This window comes from Felis catus, chromosome D3 (genome assembly GCF_018350175.1).
Source record: "Felis catus isolate Fca126 chromosome D3, F.catus_Fca126_mat1.0, whole genome shotgun sequence".
Classification (NCBI taxonomy): Eukaryota; Metazoa; Chordata; class Mammalia; order Carnivora; family Felidae; genus Felis; species Felis catus.
Genome location: NC_058379.1, coordinates 36,332,885 through 36,353,366, shown reverse-complemented (window position 1 = coordinate 36,353,366; position 20,482 = coordinate 36,332,885). Strand labels below are relative to the sequence as shown.

The window sequence follows — 20,482 nt, the reverse complement described above, 5'->3', positions numbered from 1 at the left end:
CCAGATATCCTCCCCAGTATTTGTTATCTTTTACCTTTTTGATGATGGTCATTCTAACAGGTGTGAGGTGATACCTCATTATGGTTTTAATTTGCATTTCCCCAATGGCTAATGATGATGAGCATCTTTTCATGTACCTGTTGACCTTCAGTATGTCTTTTTTGGAGAAATGTCTATTCAGGTCCTTAGCCCATTTTTTAATTAGGTGGTTTTTTTTTGTTTTTGTTTTCTTTTGTTTTTGTTTTTTGTTTTTGTTTTTGTTTTTGTTTTGCTCTTAAGTTATATGAATTTTTTATATATTTAGGATATTAAACCCTTGTCAGATAGAAGGTTTACACACATATTTCCCATTCTACAAGTTTCTCATTTCACTTTGTTGATAGTTTATTTTGCTGTGCGGAAGATTTTAGTTTGATATAGACCCACTTGTTAACTTTTTATTCTTTTACCTGTACTTCGGGAGTCATATTTGAGAAATTATTACCAAGACCCATGCCGAGGAGCTGTATTCCTTTGTTTCCTTCCAGGAGTTTCATGGTTTCATCTCACATTTCAATCTTTAACCCATTTCAAGTTAATTTTTGTGAGTGGTGTAAGATATGGGTCCAATTTCATTCTTTTACATATGAATATCCACTTATCCCAGCTCCATTTGTTGAAAAGACTGTCTTTTCTTCATTGAGTTGAAAAGACTGTCTTTTTTTCCATTGAGTATGCTTGACTTCCTTTGTAAAAATTAGTTGATTGTGTATGCTGGGGTATTTTTCTGGGCTCTTGATTCTGTTCCATTGGTCTGTTTGTCCATTTCTATGCCAGTATCATGCTGTTTTGATGACTATGGTTCATAGTTTAGCTTGAAATCAGGAGACATGGTGCCTCTTGCTTTGTTCTTTCTTAGGATTTCTTTGGATATTCAGGGTCCTTTGTGATTCCATAAACGTTTTAGGAGTGTTTTTTCTACTCCTGTAAAAGATGCCATTGGAATCTCAGTAGGGATTGCGTTGAATCTATAGATGACTGTTGGTAGTATTGGCATTTTAAAAATATTAATTCTTTCAATCCATGTACATGAAATTTCCATTTATTTGTGTCTTTTTTTTAATGTTTATTTTTGAGAGAGACAGAGACAGAATGAGAATGGGTTAGGGGCAGAGACAGAGGGAGACACAGAATCTGAAGCAGGCTCCAGGCTCTGAGCTGTCAGCACAGAGCTCGATGCGGGGCTCGAACTCGTAGCTGTGAGATCATGACCTGAGCTGAAGTCAGACTGAGCCACCCAGGTGCCCCTATTTGTGTCTTTTAAGTTTTTTTTTAATCAATGTTTTGTTTTCAGCACATAGATCTTTTACCTCCCTACCTAAACTTATTCCCAAGTATTGATGCTATCATAAGTGAGATTGATCGCTTTATTTATTTTTTAGAAATTTGCTGTCAGTACATGGAAGTTCTCCTCATCTTTATATGTTTATTTTGTAATCTGGGACTTTACAGAATTCTTTGATTAGATATAATAGTTTTCTGGTTGAGTCTTTAGATTTTTTTCTATATAAAATTATGTTACCTGCAAACAGAGGTAATTTTGTTTCTTTCTTTCCAATTCTGATAACTTCTATTTATTTTTCTTGTCTGACTGCCCTAGCTAGGACTTCTAGAACAATGTTGAATAGGAGTGGCAAAAGTGGCAACCTTGTCTTGTTCTGATTTTAGAGGAAAAGCTTTCAACATTTTACTATTCAGTGTGGTAGTATGTGTGGATTTGTCATTTGTGACTTTTACTGTGCTATGTTCCTTCTGTGTATAATTTATTCATAGTTTTTATCATGGATGGATACTGGATTTTGTGCAGTGCTTTATCTGCATCTCTTGAGATGGTTATATGATTCTTTTCATTCTATTAATGTGATATATTAATGTGGTACAATCATTGATTTGCCTATGTTGAACCATCCTTGCATCCCAGGAATAAATTCTGCTTGATCGTGATGCATGATCCTTTTAATGTGCTGCTGAATTGGTTTGCTAGTATTTTATTGAGGATTTTTACATCTATATTCATCAGGAATATGGGCCTACTTTGTTTTGTTTGTTTGTTTGTTTGTTACTAGTGTTATTTTCTAGTTTCAGTATCAGAATAATGCTGGACTCATAAAATGAGTTTGGGAGTATTTCTTCCTCTTCAATTTTGTGGAAGAGTTTGAGAAGGATTGATGCTAATTCTTCTTTAAATGTTTGGCAAAATTCACTGGTGAAGTCATCTGGTCCTGTTACTGGGTTGGGGGATTTTTTGATTACTGATTCATCTCCTTACTCATAATTGGTCTATTCAGATTTTCTATTTCTTCCTGACTTTCTCTCGATAAGCTGTCTAAGAATTTTTCAGTTTCTTAAAAGTTATTTGGTTTGTTGGCAGGTAGTTGCTCTTACTAGCCTCCTAAGACCCTTTGAATTTCTACCATATCAGTTATAAGGTCTCCTATTTCATTTATAATTTGTTGATTTGGGTCTTCCTCCCGCCCCCCCGCCCCGCCTTGGTTAGTCTACCTAAGGGTTTGTCAATTTTATATTTTGAAAGAAGCTGCTCTTAGTTTAGCTAATCTTTTCTAATGTTTTCTGTCCTTTACTTCTACTCTAATCTTTGTTATTTCCGTTTTTCTCCTAACTTTGGGCTCAGTTTGTTCTTTTTTAGTTCTTTAAGATGTAGAGTTAGGTTGTATATTTAGGATCTTTATTGCATCTTAATGTAGGTATTTATTGCTGTGAACTTTCCTCTTAGAATGACTTTTGCCGCATCCCACAAGTTCTGGTATTTTGTGTTTACCTTTTTGTCTAAAGAAACTTTTTTTTTCTTCTTTAATGTCTTCTTTGGTCCATTTGTTATTTAGGAGAGAGTCGTTTAATTTCCACGTGTTCATAAATTTTCCAGTTTTCCTCTTGTTATTGATCTCTAATTTCATGTTTTTGTGGTCAGAAAGATTTTTGGCACCATTTCAGTCTTCTTAAATTTGCTAAGACTTGTTTTGTGGCCAACTTGTTTTGTGGTCTCTCCTAGAAAGTATTCCATGTGTGCTTGGGAAGAATGTGCATTCTGCTGTTGTTGGCTAGAGTTTTTTATATGTGTTCATTAGGTCCATTTGGTCTAGAGTGTCGTTCAAGTCTGCCATTGGGTGCTTCACCACTATGTATGTAAATTGTTGTATCTTCTTGATGTGTTAGACCCCTTTGTCATTACATAATGACTTTCTTTGTCTCTTTTTACCATTTTTAGTTTAAAGTCTATTTTGTCTAAGTATAGCCACCTCTGCTGCATTTTTGTTTTGTTTTTGTTTTTGTTTTTGTGGTTGCCATTTCGTTGAAATGTCTTTTTTCATCCCCTCACTCTCAGCCTATGTGTGTCTTTAAGGCTAAGGTGCATCTCTTGGAGGCAGCACATTGTTGGTTCTTTCTTTCTTTCTTTCTTTCTTTCTTTCTTTCTTTCTTTCTTTCTTTCTTCGGATGTTCTGTGTCTTTTGAGCCATTTACATATAAAGCAACTATGGATAGGAAAGGACTCACTATTTCCTTTTTGTTAATGTCTTTCTGGTTGTAGATCCATTGTTCTTTTTTTCTGATTTTGGTGTCTTGTGTGTGTGTGTGTGTGTGTGTGTGTGTGTGTGTGTTGATGTTTTTGGTTTCAGTATATTTTGACTTCTTTATCTTGTTCTTTCATGAAACTGCTAACATTTTTTTCTATATAATTCCCATGAGGCTTACATAAAATATCTTAAACTTATAACACCCTATTTTATATTGATAACAACTTAACTTTAATGGAATTTTGAAACTTTACACTTTTACTTCTCCTCCCCCTCACATTTTAGGTTATTGTTGTTACAATTTGTATATTTTTATATCGTGTAACTAATAAAAGATCATTCTATTTACAGTTGTTTTTACTATGTTCATTTTTTCATAACTTTTAGAGTTGTAAGTGAATTATGTACTACTATTACCATATTGCAGAATCTAACAATGAGTATAAATTTACCATTATCAGTGAGATTTACTCTACCATTTATGTTTTTATGATGTTAATTAGCCTTTTTTTACTTCCATTCAAAGAACACCCTTTCACATTTCTTTTTCTTTTCTTTTCTTTTTTTTATTACAGTATAGTTGACATACAATGGTGTGTTAGTTTCAGGTGTACAACATAGTGATTTGATAATTCTGTACATTATGTAGTGCTCACAGTAAGGCGTAGTTACCATCTGTAGCCATACAAAATTATTTAAAAATATTATTGATGATATTCCTAATGCTGTACTTTTCATTCCTATGACTTTATTTTTTCATTGCTATGATTTTATTTTATAACTGCAAGTTTGTACCTCTTAATCTGTTTCACTCATCCCCCCACTCTCCTTTAGCAACCACCAGTTTGTTTTCTGTATTTATGAGTCTGTTTCTATTTTGTATGTTTATTTATTTTTTTTTTTTGATTCCACATAATATGTGAAATCATATGGAATTTGTCTTTTTTTTGTCGGACTTATTTCACTTAGCATAATACTCTATGTACCAATGTGTATTGTCACAGATGGCAATATTTCATTTTTTTTATGGCTGAGTAATATTCTGTTCCATTATGGAATAGAACATTTTCTTTATCCACGCATCTATCTATAGACACTTACTTTGCTTCCATATCTTGGCTATTGTAAATAATGGTACAGTAAACATAAGGTGCCTCTGTCTTTACAGATTTATGTTTTTGTTTTCTTTAGGTCAATACCCAACAGTGACATTACTGGATTTTATGGTATTTCTATTTTAATTTTTGAGGAAACTCCATACTTCTTCCCATAATGTCTCCACCAATTAACATTCCCAACAATAATGCACAAGGGTTGCCTTTCCTCCACATCCTTGCCAACCCTTGTTATTTTTTGTCTTATTGATACTAGCCATTCTGACTGATGTGAGATAGTATCTCACTGTGGTTTTGATTTGTGTTTCCCTGATGATGAGTTATGTTGAACATATTTTCATGTGTTTGTTGGCCATCTATATGTCTTCTATGAAAAATGCTTATTCAGGTCCTCTGCCTATTTTTAAATCAGATTATTAGTTTGTTTTGTTTTGTTTTGTTTTGTTTTGGTGTTGAGTTGTATGACTTTCTTACATATTTTGAATACAACCCTTATTCGATATAATGTTTTCAAATATCTTCTTTCATTTAGTAGGTTAACTTTTAGTTCTTTTGGTGGTCTCCTTTGCTGTACAAAAGTTTTTTTAGTTTGATGTGGTCCATTTGGTATTATTGTGAGGTAGTTCTGGTGATAATGAACTCTCGCAGCTTTTTGTTGTTCAGGGAAGTCTTTTATCCCTCCTTCATTTCTGAAAGACAGCTTCACCAGGCATAGAATTCTGGATTGGAGGTTATTTTCTTTCAATATTTTGAGTATATCAACCATGTTCTTTTGGCCTCAAAAGTTCATGTTGAGAAATCATCCACTAGTCTTATGGGGGTTTCCTTGTATGTGACTTCTGACTTTTCTCTTGCTGTTCTTAATGTTTTTAATTGTTTTTTAATCTTTACAGTAAGTTTTAATAGGTCTTGGTGTAGCCTATTTGAGTTCAACCTATTTGGTATCTCTTGGACTTCATGCATCTAAATGTTTTTTTCTTATCCCGGGTTTGGGAAGTTGACAGCCATTACTGCTTTAAATACACTTTCTGTCTCTTTCTCTTTTCTTTCCCTTCTAAAATTCCCATGATATGAATATTGTTTTTTCATTGTGCCCTATAAGCCCTGTAGCTTTCTTCACTCTTTTTTTTCCCCTCTAATTGTGTAATTTCAATGTCTTATTCTATAGGTCACTTATTTCTAATGTATGGTAGAATCTACTTTATAAGGAAGCTCCTGTCCTCTGGTATAGGGAGGTACCTCTCACAGTAGAATTTTATGGCCTATTTCAGGGGCAAAGGGTGTGGGAAGATCAGAGTGATCTCTTTACTACTGCCATTTTCATATACTTTTTCATCTTAAAATATCAATACGCCATTTCATGAACTCTGTCATCCATTAGATTATCATGTGGTTTTGTCTTTTATTTGGTTGGTAGGGTGCCTTATACTGATTGATTTTTGGATGTTATATCAACCTAGAATTCCTAGGATAAATCTCACTTGGTTATGGTGTATGGTCTTTTTCATATGTTGTCATATAACACATTAAGTGCAAAGTGATTTGCATATATGATACCTTGAATTCTAAATTCTAAAAATTACACAGAATCGTGCTCCATTATTTTTCTTCCAATTCAAAAACATAATAATATAATGAAAAGATTGAAAACAAAAACCCACCTGCCATGTATTACATGAAGTGAATATAATGAACCTAGGACAGTGTTGCACATCCTAAGAGACCAATGAAAGTTAGCTGTTATTATCGTTCCTGTTTTTAGGCACTGCATCCTGATGGGCCCACTAGAATACATTAGCTGCAGATTAAATGCTAAAATCATTGATTTCTTACAATTTATCAATGTCTGTCTTAAAACTAAAAGAAGAAAAATGTTTGTAGAATGTACTGTTTTTCAGTGTGGGCAGTACCATTCTGTTCTTAGCACTAGCTTCCTTGTTTGAGGACAAGTACACAGAGAAAGCAGCTGACTACTTTGGCATTTTGGGAATGCCTCCAGTTCATTTCAACCTATGTCATTACATTAAAATGCAAATGAAAATAAAAAAGGGTTAGGACCCAGTCCTCTTTTGCCCCACTTCAGTTTGCACTTTGATCTCGAAAATTACCGTTCTTTGATTTTGTTGTTAGCATTTTGGTGCAGACTTTGAAGGATCAATAATATGAAACATCTACAAAAAGAGTTGCATCTTGGTCAATAATTTCTGGCTTTGAGATCAAAGGCTGATTTGAGGTCAATTAATACATGAAAACCTCTGTTCTTTTAAAAACTGCTTTCTTAATAATAAGCAACAGAATATGGCAGAGATGAGAAAATAGGAGAGTTGTAGTAAAACTCCTGTTTGATATTCATGGAAGATATTTCGTTTCTAGAAATCCTGCAGATTTTAGAAGAAAGCTGGCATAGCATTTTGAAAGGGTATCCGGGAGACGAATGGGCCTATAAATTTGGGGAGAGAGAGAGAATTTTTCTTTTTGAATATGGGATACATTGAAAATTTCTACTCTAATGGTGCTATACCTGGTGTTACAATTAAGATAGTTTGGCAGGATTCAGAGCATACAGCTCAGCATGGGAGCAAAACTTCTCTGGCTGCAGAGACTTTTTTCTTGGGATCTTTTCCAGTTTCCAGTGGTAGATTAGTTATTTTAAACAGTAATGAACATTTTTGAGGGTACCAGGCACACGGAATACCTTCCTGGCATCATCTTGTTTAATCTTTTCCCCAACCTTATGTAATAGGTACTTTTTAAAAATAAAATCCCTGTTTTAAAAATTATGTGTGTGTGTGTGTGTGTGTGTGTGTGTGTGTGTCCGTCCCCATTAAGGCTTGGGTTGAGGAACTTTTGCTTCTGTTCAGAGGTAATAAGGGGCTAAAATAATGATGCTTGAATGCTTGAACACACATGGCATAAATCCAAAACTTAAGAAAGATTGGCCTTCCCAATCGAAAACAGTTCTAGAATTCATATCACTGGACAGGGAGAATCCAGACATCTTAAAACTTTGGAAATATTATATAAGCCTTTAACATTTATTGAAAAAATAAAAAATGCCATTATTAGAAATTTTGACTTTTATGTTCTTGGAAGAACTGATCTGGAAAATAGAATTCCACAGTTCCTTTGTCTTGTGCACCCTGTTGGATGAGTTACTATCTTCCATTTAGGTCAATTAATTATGTTTAATCTGAGAAGGATAAGTTTCTTATAAAAGTGTTTATGCTTAATGAGTTTGCATGTGTTCATCTGGTTTCCATTTGAGTTGTGGCTTTTATTATCTTAGCCAGATTATTTTTTCTGGCAGTCCTCTTCTCAACCAAGCAATGCTCTTTCCCAAACTAAAGACAGTCAACCCATTCCAGAGAAGGGCCCTCCCCAAATACAGTTTGGACAGAGGCATAAATTCCTTGGACTTTTAACCTTACCATGTGAGTAATATGCACTGGCAGTCTTTCAGAAAGCTGTTTTGAAGACCAAAACAATTCTAAAGGAAAAGTGATAACCTTTGATCCAAAGATCATATCTTTGGCCCCCAAATTAAAAATGTAAGTTATATCCTAACAAACAGCCCACTGGAGGCAGTAAGTATTAGCAGATTGTGTTGATAAATGAGTTTTTCTGTGTTTTTGTTTTTGGCGCAGTTAGCCATTGCTGGAAACAGGGCCCTTAGGAAAGTAGGTTTCCAAGTGTGGACTTCCAGTGGATGAACAGATCAATGGCAGAACTAGTGACAATTGTGATATTCAGATTATTACTATGAAGTTAACTGATAGAGCAGAGTACATATAGTTCATAAGTTTCTCAAGACAGATTACAGAAACTAACACTTAGTATTTTTGAGGGGGCGGCGAAAAGAGCACTTTTGTGTACCCTTCTGGTAGAGATGCAAATTGTTATATGCTTTAAGGAAAGCGGTTTGGCAATTTGTGTCAAAAGCCTTTTTAAACTGCATTTCTTTTGTCTTATTAAATTCAGTTTCTAAAAATTTATGCTAAGGGAGAAACAGAAAGTATATATGATGATTTAATTATGAAAAGTTTTATCTTGGCATTATGTATAGGAAACCAAAATGTTCAACAGTACAGGATGATCCAGTAAGCTTTTGTCTGTCTGGGCCGTATGTATCAGGACTTCTCAGCCTTGACCATATTGACCTTGTGGTCAATATTGACCTTTTTTGTGGGGGTTGTTTTGTGCATCACAGGATGTTCAACACCATCCATGGCCTCTTTTCACTAGATACCTGTAGTACCCCTACCATCTTGATCTCTGTTGTGACAAACAGAATGTCTCTGGACATTATCAGATGTTCCCTGGCGGGTGGGGGGTGGGATTGCCCCAGTTGAGAATGATTGATGTATATCAGGCAGAATTTCAAATAGTTTTAGATGAATATTTAACAAGGGAAAATGCTGATGACATTTTATTAATTTTTTAAGTGTATGTTTGCTTCAAAAGGGGAGAAAGAGACCAATAGACCATATTAGATGGAGTTCAGTTTTCATAATGGCAAGGGGTTGTTCTGATAGTGAAATGCAAAGCCAAAGTTCCCACCAGAGACCTCAGAGCAACCCATGAATAACATAGCTGCTCATAATATGCTCCCAGGATTCTATCAGGTGCTAGAAGCTTCCTTTTTGGTTCCAATGGAATTTTTTTTTTAACTTTCATTTAACCCCCTCACCACTCCTACCCCATTTTTTAAATTTTTTTTTAAAACTTTTTTTTTTTTAACGTTTATTTATTTTTGAGACAGAGAGAGACAGAGCATGAATGGGGGAGGGTCAGAGAAAGAGGGAGACACAGAATCTGAAACAGGCTCCAGGCTCTGAGCGGTCAGCACAGAGCCCGATACGGGGCTCGAACTCACGGACCGTGAGATCGTGACCTGAGCCGAAGTCGGCCGCTTAACCGACTGAGCCACCCAGGCGCCCCACTCCTACCCCATTTTTAACCGTTCTCATGATTTGGCTTTTAATTTGTCTTTTTCCCCAGTGCAATAAATAATCTTTATGAACCTTCCTGAATTCACTCTTAGCCTGGGTCAATCAGTTTCCAGCCTTCCTCAGATTGCCCAGGCTTTGGGTCAACATGCTATATGTCTCCTCAACAAGTTACTGGACACGTTACATTAAAAAAACAAAAACAAAAACAAAACACTAGTGTGCAGAAATGCATGCATATTTTAAAAGTTGCTTCTTAGAGATAAATTTATGTATGATTAAAAAATTAAATACTTTTCTATTTTTAATATTTATTGTTCAAAATATTTCCTAAAAGTGAAAAATAAGTTATTTAAATCACAAATCCTAGGAAGAAATTGAATTGATTGCCAATATATTGGACATTCTTTAAATATATTAGCCATATTAGGAGGCAGAATATGTAAATTAAGTTGGTCCAGGTTAGGTGTTTTTGGAGGCCATTCAGATTTGGGGAAGAATGAGTTATATTATTTCTCAGGCAGTTTGGAAACATATTATGTGTTTAAAAAAGGAAAAAGAAAACTGTATGATATCCCACCCTTGGTGTTCCAAAAGAACTCTCCTGCCATGCTAAATAAGGAATAAAATTCAAAATTTCAAGATTTGAAATTCATTCTCTGAAAATTATTTTAGTTCATGGGAAACCTACTCTTCAAACTAAATGTATATTCAAACTTAGTGTATTTTATCTTTCCCCTTGCACCACTCAGAAGGTATAGAAGCCTTTGAAGGGCTGAAAATCTGTAATGATTATAGCAGGAAGAGAAACGTTACTATGTGAAAGAGACTCTTCCTTGCATTTCTACATCTGTAGGAAGAAAAGTGGGTGGTGGTGGGTGCCTGGGTAGCTCAGTCGGTTAAGCGTCTGACTTCAGCTTAGGTCATAATCTCACGGCTTGTTAGTTCTAGCCCCGCATCAGGTTCTGTGCAGATAGCTCAGAGCCTGGAGCCTGCTTCAGATTCCGTCTCCTTCTCTTTCTGCCTCTCCCCTGCTTGCTGTCTATCTCTCTTTCTCTCTCAAAAATAAATAAAACAAGAAAAAATTTTTTTAAAAAGTGGGCAGTGGGCTCTGTTGGTCCCACACACCTTGACTGGCCCTTCTGGTTGAGAAATTGTAGTGCACTCACTTGTAGTGCATGAGAAAAACCAGAGAGATTTGGAGAAATTTGGAGGCATTGGGGAGTGGGGAGGGACAAAAAGGAGAGAGGAAGGAGTCATAGGTAGGGTGCAGGGTGAGAATCCAAGGTCTAGGACATATATGAGTAACACGTGGAGATTTTGCAATGGACATTTTAAATGTTTAATTTTTAGTAGCTTACCCATGCAAAGATATACCAGCAATGGTACTCAAAATACTTCGCAGACTTTCAGGACAGGCTTGAAACTGATCCTAGAGGGTGGGGGGTAAAACTACAGAAGAGCAGTTCAGGTGTAGTATCCCTTTAATGCAAGTTATCGTGAAAGATGGCGACACACTCAAAAACCTTGTCTTAGGGACCCAACTTACCACAGTGGCCTGCAGCAAAAGGTGAGCAGACTAGGAGACCATGAGAGGGACAGGAGAGGGCAATATTAGTGAGACGTCCTGCTATCCGAATGTGCAACATAGTGTCTTTAACAATCCACAGGAATATGAAAGTGGGGGTGCTCAGTGTATGTGGGAGCCAGCTTCGGAGATTTTCTCAAAGGAGCCATCACAGTTCTAAATTATCCTTCGTAAAGGCATGCCCACAAGAAAGGAAGCAGACAGAGTGAGCCCCACACTGGTGGGGCATGTAGGCATCAGAGATTTGAAAAGGGGCATGTCAGCTGACTGAACAATTCCAGTGAGAGGAGGGATCAAATAGGAAGAGGAGAGAGGCCAAAACCAAAACTGGACAGAAGAACTTCCAGCCCAAGAGGCACCTTCCAAACAAGGAAGCCTGGGATTCTAACCCAGGTTCAGGGAGTATACTCATTCTAAATATGATTCAAACCATAAGCCTTTTTACAGTTTATCCATGGACGCAAGAGTTGTTGTCTCCAAAGAGGGCACAGAAGATGCAGCCCTCATACCCAAAATATCCAAGGACAAAGAAAGCAAGGTCCCCGTTGCTGCAGGTGAAGCCCTACTAGGGCAATGGGGGAAGAGGTTACAATGGCGACTGTAAGACGCCAGTCGCAAATGGGGTGCTCAGTCTACCTACCTCTCTGCCCAGCCAACTGCAAACTCTGTCTTCACATATGGCTCCCACACTAGCCAGCTCATACCATGTTCTGTCAGTCTCAGTGTTAGAAAACTCTTCTTTACTCTTAGGGAGCATGGCTGTCCGGAGTTTCTGCATACTGGGTCCATCTCATAAAATCGGAAGTCAGCTATCATTCTCAATTGCCCCTACTTCTCCTGTGACCCAGTTTTTCAGTCACTGGACTGAAGGTTCTGATTTAAAACACACACACACACACACACACACACACACACACACACACACACACACACAATCTGTTCCTAGGACAATAGTTCCCTGTAGTATTTCTTAGCCTCTGTGCACACGTGGCTTGTGAGTTTTCATGTTGGTGTGACCCCATCAGTGGATCTGGCTCCAACACTCAGCTGACCGAGGAGGAGTACATGGCTGTTGTTGTTTTCCTTGGTGTGGATGCCCTCCATCTGGGGTGTGGTCAGGTTTGACTCTGGAGGGGCCTGCCTGCCCTTGTGGGGGCACCCAATTAACTGGAGTGGCTCCCAGGCTCCCCAAAATGGAGAACTTTTCTTTGTGGCTAACAGGAGTGTAGCTCAGTGATCTGGTCACAGGTTCCTCGTTTTGAAAAGCCTCACGTTAACTCCATCGGAGCAGGGGGCACCTACCAGTACATACGCTCGGAAAAGGGGAGTGACAGAGTTCTAAATCTGAGACAAATCGACATTTAGAGTAGAGCCCAAAGAAGAATGAACAAAGGAAAAAGCTCAAGGAAAGGGTTTTGAAAGTAGAATTTTGAAAGTTTTTTGGGGAAGTTTTGGAAAAAAATCACTGTGGCCGAAAGCATTTTCCCTTGGGAGACGAGTCAGGAAGAGGAAGGAAAGAAGGCTGTTGGGCCTCTTAGGGGCCTGCTGATAAACTGAGGAGAGCAGTTTCTATAGACAGGCCGAGGCTGCGTGACTGGCAGACCCCTTGAACAAAGGGCTCCACCAATGTCTCAGGAAGGTTGACAGGAAATGGATCTAACAGCTCCCTCAGGAGCCAGCAGGGCAGGGCAGTTTGTGTGTGTGTGTGTGTGTGTGTGTGTGTGTGTGTGTGTGTGTGTGTGTGTCATTAAAGGCTGCAAAGCATAACCCTTTCCGATGAGCTACCTTCGAAACCCTGTGAAGTAGCTAAAATCTGCTCTACACACACCAGCGAACAGAAGAGTTACTACTTCCGTATTTTTCTTCTTTTTTTCGAATGCTTTGTACGTGGTGTAGTTTGATGTCCATGTAGCTAGGGGCAATGTGCTTAGAATTATTTTACAGGCGAAAAACAGTTCAAAAAGTTTCCAGGTGAGGACAGATGTATCATAATGGATGTGTTGTGTTGGCTTCGAAGTAGAATATTCCATTTGCTTATATGATTTCTTGACAAGCAAAGAGCTTTCTGGCTTTCAATGTAGTCCTATTAATTTAGTCAGATCTCAAATTCTTAATGATCCCTGTTAATATTGGGAACCGCTAGTGTAGGTAAATCGAAAATAATTGTTACAATTTTGTGTAGCAAAGTTTGTTCGTTTGTGTCAGAGGTGAGGTTGGGAGAGAATTCTACAGAAGTTGAAATCGCAAGTAAATAATTTTATTTTATGTTTGTATGTTTTAAAGTCTATTTATTTTGAGAGAAAGAGAGAGAGAAAATAGGGGAGGGGCAGAGAGGAAGGGAGAGAGAACCCCTAACAGGTTCCACGCTGTCAGCGCCGTGCCTGACACGGGGCTCAAACTCAGGAACTGTGAGATCGTGACTGAGCTGATCGTGACAGAGTTGCACGCTTAACTGACTGAGCCACCCTGGCGCCCCGCACGTAAACAATTTTAAAGAATGTAAATTCAGTTTCACTGAATAATACAAACTCAATTTAGATAATATGAAAGAAGGCAACGTGTCAACAGTAAGGCAGGGAGGCACTCTCAGTGGGAGAGCATGGGGGACGCAGACGCAGGTGGGAGGCTCGCAGAGGCAGTGCCGTAGTGGGCTGTGCGTGGGCTTTGGAACTGTTCGCTCTCTGGTTCTGACACTCGGTAGGCAAGTACCCATGAGATCTCCCATCTGCAAAATGGAAAAGAATACCTACCTCACGGAACGCTTGTGCATATTCCGTGGGAAATGTTCTGGTCCGTGATGCTCAAAACATGTTACCTTTTTCCATTTGCTAAAACCAAAGTTCTTTCAGCTTTTTGGGAACAGAGACTAGAAGAGAAATTTGTCTTAGGGACTTTTTACAGAGGTCTTTAAAAACCATGACATCGTGTTATTCTTGGCCAAGGATAATTTAAGGTAGTGAAAAATAGGTCAGAGGACGTTAAATTAATGCATTTGTACTAGAAACAATGACCCATGGTTATACTGCTCTTTTAGAAGTTATTTAGGACATTTTGCATGCTAAGCAGCATGAATGCAGTTTTCGAATTACTGGTGGCCTCCACATTAGTAAAATGGGCTTTTTCCTTGTGCGTTATTGATATTAAAATGCATTTCTCTTTGTTCTTGAGTAGTAACCCACTTCCATTCTTAATTTTGTTCTGCACAGGCTAATATTAGTGCTAGTTTATCACGTTTGGGCTCTCAGTAGTGGGGCATGACTCTTTGAATGTGTCTAGACATGGCCTAAAGACACATTGACCGTGGGGAAAAGCTGGCATAATAAGTTTATTCTGGTTATTGTCCAGAATATTTATCCATCCCTCCCAGAAATACCAGCATCCTGTTCTCTTCCTTTTCTACCCCCTAACCTCCCCCTTCCCAGACCCTTGCTTTTATACTGTCATTGCTGTGATAAGAGACTTTTTCCTAACAAAAATAGAAGATACCATAAAATGCAATTCCTGGCCTGTCATAGCAGTTCCTTAACACACGCGTTCAGTGTGTTGCAGAAATTTGGTCTGGGCTTCTCAGATCAAATAGAATTATCCTTTATTCAGAGGGCTGTCCCCCATGGACACTGTATGAGACTTGACGTTGTTTAGCATTTGGAATCATTCTTTTCTCTTGAATTGGGAGTAAGAATCAGCAGAAACTGCTGTGCTGTGGCAGTCCCAACCTAATTCCACAGAGTCCGTCTATGGGGATAGTATTTTTGGTAGTTGGGAAGTATGACATAGGGAATACTGCATACCAATTAGTTGTATTAAAATATATATTACGCACAGCTTTGTACTCGGCTCAAAAAGTTTCCTTGACAACATCATTTAACTTCTTACTGTTCTTTTCATGTTGCTAGTATAAATATCTAATATGTTTTTGTTCAAAACATCAACTAGGCTTCAGTGTAATCTTTATTAATACAGATTTGTTATTACAAGAAGACTGCTGAGTTGTGATAATTTGCACAGCAGGAACAATAAAATATCCTCTGTCTTCTTGGTTCTATCCCAGAATGCTTGGCTTCTCTGTTCTTTCAGAGCACACCAAAACCTTCCATGATACCCTTTACAATCATAATGAAATCTCAGAAGCATTCTTATAAGCAAAAGCCGTGTGTTTTCAAAGGTAAACAAAATGGGAAGGCCCAAAATTGCAAATAGATTCAAAAAGTCACAGATAAGTTACAAATGTCCTCTTTTAATGCCTTTAATTCTCTCTGTTCATGTAGCCCGAACTCCCCACTTCCTGCGGATTCAGAACGTGGAAGTCAATGCCGGCCAGTTTGCCACCTTCCAGTGCAGTGCCATCGGCCGGACTGTGGCGGGCGACAGGCTCTGGTTGCAGGTATGGTAACTCTCTGTCTCCTCCAGAGGCAGGAGTACACGCCCTCTGGGAAGGGGCCCGGGGGTCCGGGTCAGTGTCACGTTGCTGATAGAAGGTTGATGCCCTGAGTTGTCTCTGTTCCTTTCCTTCTTTATTAATAAGTTATCAGATTACTAAGAATTCTAGATAACCGAACTGTTCTTCATAGACCTTTAAAACATTTTTCTGTTTTTTTTTCCCTTCACTTCTGCTTAGCCATCTTGCTTTGAAGATCTGGTTGTCAAAGTACTTTCAGAGCAGGATATTAAAGTACCAGATACAGAGCTCTTCCCTACCTTTCCTCTGGAGAAATACCCAGAGCATCGCTTACATGTGCGAGTGCACACACACGCTTGTAGGCCTTTTTATAATTTGAATTTCCACAAGGGGAAAAGCCTCAGCTTAGAAATTAACAACATATCTTCTACTTTTAAGTGTTTAAGCATACGTTTTTAGCGTAGTCATAACTTGTGTGTCTTGTTTTCCAATCCTTCAAATTCCCCCATTCATATTTTGCGTGGCAGATGGTTTCATGGAATTGTCCACGGTCGTGGGAATTCTGAGAGAATGCGTGGGATTAAGTGACTTGTCCCCTCTAGCCAGAATGCCACCCGCTTCTTTAGGCTCTGAGTTTGATTCCCTTAACCTGTGGCATTCTCCAGTTTCATTCTTGTTTCTTCCTTTTATGCACTGATCTGCAGGATGCTCACTCTTTACCGGGACTAGTGTTGATTCCCACCCACCCCTCTTTCCTTATGGATCCTGTAGTTGACTTTGTTTTGGTTTGATTAATTATATACTTATTTTAGTTTGCTGCTGAGCTAACTTCATGATTTAACCCCTTTGTGTATCTGTTCCATTCCATCATGGCTTCCACTTCACGCATGCCGACCTTTCCTCTGTGTGTATAACCTCTCCTCCTCTCTTCCCTCTTCTTCAGTGTCACAGTGACTGTGCCATGTCACATTTGCATGACACTCTATAACTTTGAAATCCCTCTTACCTTTTTGTCATCACAAGTGAAGTAAATGGTCGTTTTTATTCCTCCACTTCTGGGGAAGATGGAAGATGGCCACATGTCCTCTCCCCGTATTCAACAACATGGTGACAACTGGGGAATATGTTCTGGAGGATTCTTCAATAGTCTTGGACCCTCTGCGTGATTCCTCACCCTTCTACCTTGATGTCATTGTTTTCTCATCTGCTACTCTCCCTGCGAGAACATCCCTGGCCAGGAAGGAGGAATGTAAGCAGAGGACTGAGATTGCATGCACCAAATTCATCTTTACCATTTTCTTCTCTCTAAAAGTTTGTACTCGCTACTGTAAGAGATGTTGCAGCCCATGAGAACTGTGCTCAACCCTGATCATCAGTATTTGACTTTGCTTCTTCCTTTATATCCCACTTCCCAGTTCTTTTAGAATCTTGATGTGAGAGACTGAAAATTATTTTTCTTAGTTAGCGGTTGTTTGGTATTTAACTCCATCAAGATGGTCTGTGTATGGTAATTGATGAGACAGACATTTTTAATTGGCATTTTCCACAATGCATTAGCTGGCTCCTAAAAATGACACTATCCTGTCATCTTTGATTAATCTCTAGAAATCTTAATTTTTCATGGAAAATAGTTTGGGGCTCCTGATATTTGTGTTAATGTTACTTCAGAGAACACAATATAAAATCTAAGCTCTGGCCTCAACAGAGTCTTAGATATTCCTAAGAATTTACAGGCACATTGAGGATACAATTTACTTTTTTTGTTTTTGCAAATGTCCTGGGTTTGGGATGCCCTTGGTTCAACTTCAGCATTGCCTTGGGCATTGGGGATCTGTAACTACTTTCTTCTACAGAGTGGGAGACTTTTTAAAAGAGAATCTGTCACATAATAGGGAGAGAGCTAGCTGTTGTTTTGAAAAACAGGTCTAAATGCAGCGTCTGAGCCCTCACTCCATGAGAGTCACATGGGGAGTTTTTAAAAACTTCCTGATCTACATCAGGATTCTGATTTAATTGGTCTGTGGTAGGGCCCTGCATTTGGGGCTCCCCAGGTGATTCCAGTGTGTGCCCGGGGTTGACGATCACCAGTCTGAAGCAAAGCGCAACACATGTTCCAAATTAGGAAAGAAAAAGCCAAAACCTAATGTTGTATAACTGGTATCTGTATTCAGTCGCCTCGAGCTGACTGTCATGTTGAATTTCCCATGTCCCCAGACTCTTGTTTTTGTTCTATTAAATTTGATCATTAGTGTTGATAAATTGTTTTTACAATCCATCCACTAATGCCTTCCATCATCTGTTACCCAGTCTTTCCTTGCCCTTCTTGGCATCGGTGACCACCTGTTGCCCTGCGGCTTTCCACATGGTCATGCCCTAAAGGGCATGATACACACAGAGGTGTTGTGACTTTGAAATTTCTCAGTGAATCTTAGTCTCTCCTGGACATGGCATGCTATTTGGTTTGTGAATCTTTGTGATGTGAGAATAATTTTACTGCTGAATGATTTATTTCCTCTCGTTGCATAGGCATCTTGTAGGGAGGTGTTTATTAATAACTGAGGAAATAAGACCAGTGTCCTTCACTTGCAAGAATGGTTTCTATTAAACTGTATTTGTGCAGAGTGGCTTCCAGCGGTAAGGAGGATTTACAGCACGTGATGGTTTCACGGAGCCCTCCTGCCCTCCTCTTGCCCATGCCCTGGCCTTTGCCTCGGGTCATTCAGTAGAAATTGTGGGGAGAAGCAAACCTGGAATCATGGACCAGGTCTTTCTAGTCTAGAGGTACGAATATGGGCATGTCTTCATTACCCCATTGCTATAACAGTTTCAAAAATGCTTGTCTGCATACAAAGTCACTCACATCCTCAAAGAAACGCTGAGATCCAGGCAGAAAAATGAATGAGAAAAATATTTTTAGCTCTTTTCTCCTGTAATTTGAATCTTCTCAATGGTAAGTCAAGGTTTTGAACTGAATAATACATTTTTCACCGGGGAACGTTGATATTTTGGAGTATAATCATTTGTAATAATTTGGTTTACTTGTATTACCATATTTTGAGTTCTACCACAGGCATTTGCATAGAATTTCATCCTTGTATCCCATGGTCTTCGACTTCTTTTATAGATGGGTTTGGGGTACAGGATTGTGCAGGGTCACCAAAGTAAGTGGCATGGCTGGGGCTAGTACCTCTGTTTCTTTTACCTCACCGATGCTTGATTCCACCATGCTATGCCATCTTCCCTTATCCCAGTGCTAGGTGAATAGGTAATATGTACTTAGCACCCTGTTGGAAGAATTTGGATGTGACTGACCTTGCATGATTAACATCAGGGAGCCACCGTGACCTCCCCCCCGCCCAAAATGCATATGTATTACATGTCCATATCGATCCACCTCTATGAAAAATGGCCAGTGGCTTGATTGTTTAAAATACAGATTAAATATGATCACTGTCAGAGCCTTTCACAAAAACACGGTACACATAAATCTGATGATGACACTAATGAAGAAATGTTTATGATTAACAGATGTGTCCCATCTGCTTACATTTTCTCCCATCTCAACTGTGGGCTACAGGTTATTGTCATCATAGAATTGGGTGTTCTAGAATACAGAATAGCAAAGTAAAGCACAGTTCACAAGCATCAATTAGTATAGAAGCAAAAGACTTCCTACTTTCCAGACAATGAACAGTAGGAAGACCGCATCTACAAAACTGTTTTTTTTTTTTTGTAGTTCAAAAGTGATGTGCAGTGCATTTGTCGAAGATGCTTGCTATATGCTATCAGATACAGCAATCTATGCATACAGCAGGGACCGTAACTGTGGGAGATGCTCAGATGAAATGTATGTGTAAAATCATTCAAGCACCCAAACACGACAGTATTGCCCGTTACTGTCAACATTCTGATCACTGCGGAGCCTACCGTTTGAACATATCATGGAGTATATGTCGATATAGAATACAGAGAAGAGAAAATGGGATTTTATATGTTCTTTTTTTAAGTTTATTTATTTAGAGAGAGAGAGAGCGAGAGCACGCGTGCACAAACAGGGGAGGGGCAGAGAAAGAGGGGGACAGAGAATAGCAAGCAGGGTCTGACAGCAGGGAGCCCAACGTGAGCAATGAGATCATGACCTGAGCTGAAATCAAGAGCTTGCTGCTCAACCAAATGAGCCACCCAGGTGCCCCTAGATGTTCTTCTGTTTTAGTTACATGTTATGCTGATAGGCAATTTCTGACATACGTGTTTTTTATGTAGTCCTAAAAAAACCTTTATGATTGTATTAAGATTACTGTTGTTCTTTCTTAAGTATTTTATTTTAATTGATTTTTCTTTATTTTCTTTATTTATTTTGAGAGAGAAAAGAGAATGGCATGGGGGAGGGACAGAGTGAGAGAGAGAGAGAGAGAGAGAGAGAGAGAGAGAGAGAGAATCCCAAGCAGGCTCTGCTCTGTCAGCAGGAGCCCAGCATGGGTCTCGATCTCAGGAACTGTGAGATCATAACCTGAGCCGAAATCAGGGGTCTGATTAACCGACTGAGCCACCCAGGTGCCCCTTAGATATTTAAATTTTTATTTTCCTACATAATACTGTTTCTCCTGAGATTAGTGTTTATAACCTTTTTAAAATTGTCAATAAATAGATAAAGATGATCACCAAGGCTAATATTGATGGTCACAAATGTGAAGATGGCTTGTGCACCTTCTTTTCTAGGGAACACAGACCACCTTGCCCTCTTCCCCTGAATCTCTGTAGTTTGGGCATTTTTGTAATTTTTGTTATTTAATTCATTTTTGATACATTATGGAGGTTCCTCCAAATTCCTTCCCCTTCTTACTCAGTGTCTTCGTTGGTTT

The 20,482-nt window shown here is 38.6% G+C and overlaps 1 protein-coding gene across 8 annotated transcripts in view; it reads left to right on the top strand.

The window, feature by feature from the left end:
• PTPRM (protein tyrosine phosphatase receptor type M) overlaps positions 1–20,482 on the top strand; it is a 798,079-nt gene that overhangs the window by 335,522 nt on the left and 442,075 nt on the right. For all 8 annotated transcript variants that reach the window (XM_003995022.6, XM_003995023.6, XM_019814995.3 and 5 more), the window contains exon 5: positions 15,490–15,605. In XM_003995022.6, coding sequence (XP_003995071.1) covers positions 15,490–15,605 — 116 coding nt within the window. The remainder of the gene's footprint in view (positions 1–15,489; positions 15,606–20,482) is intronic.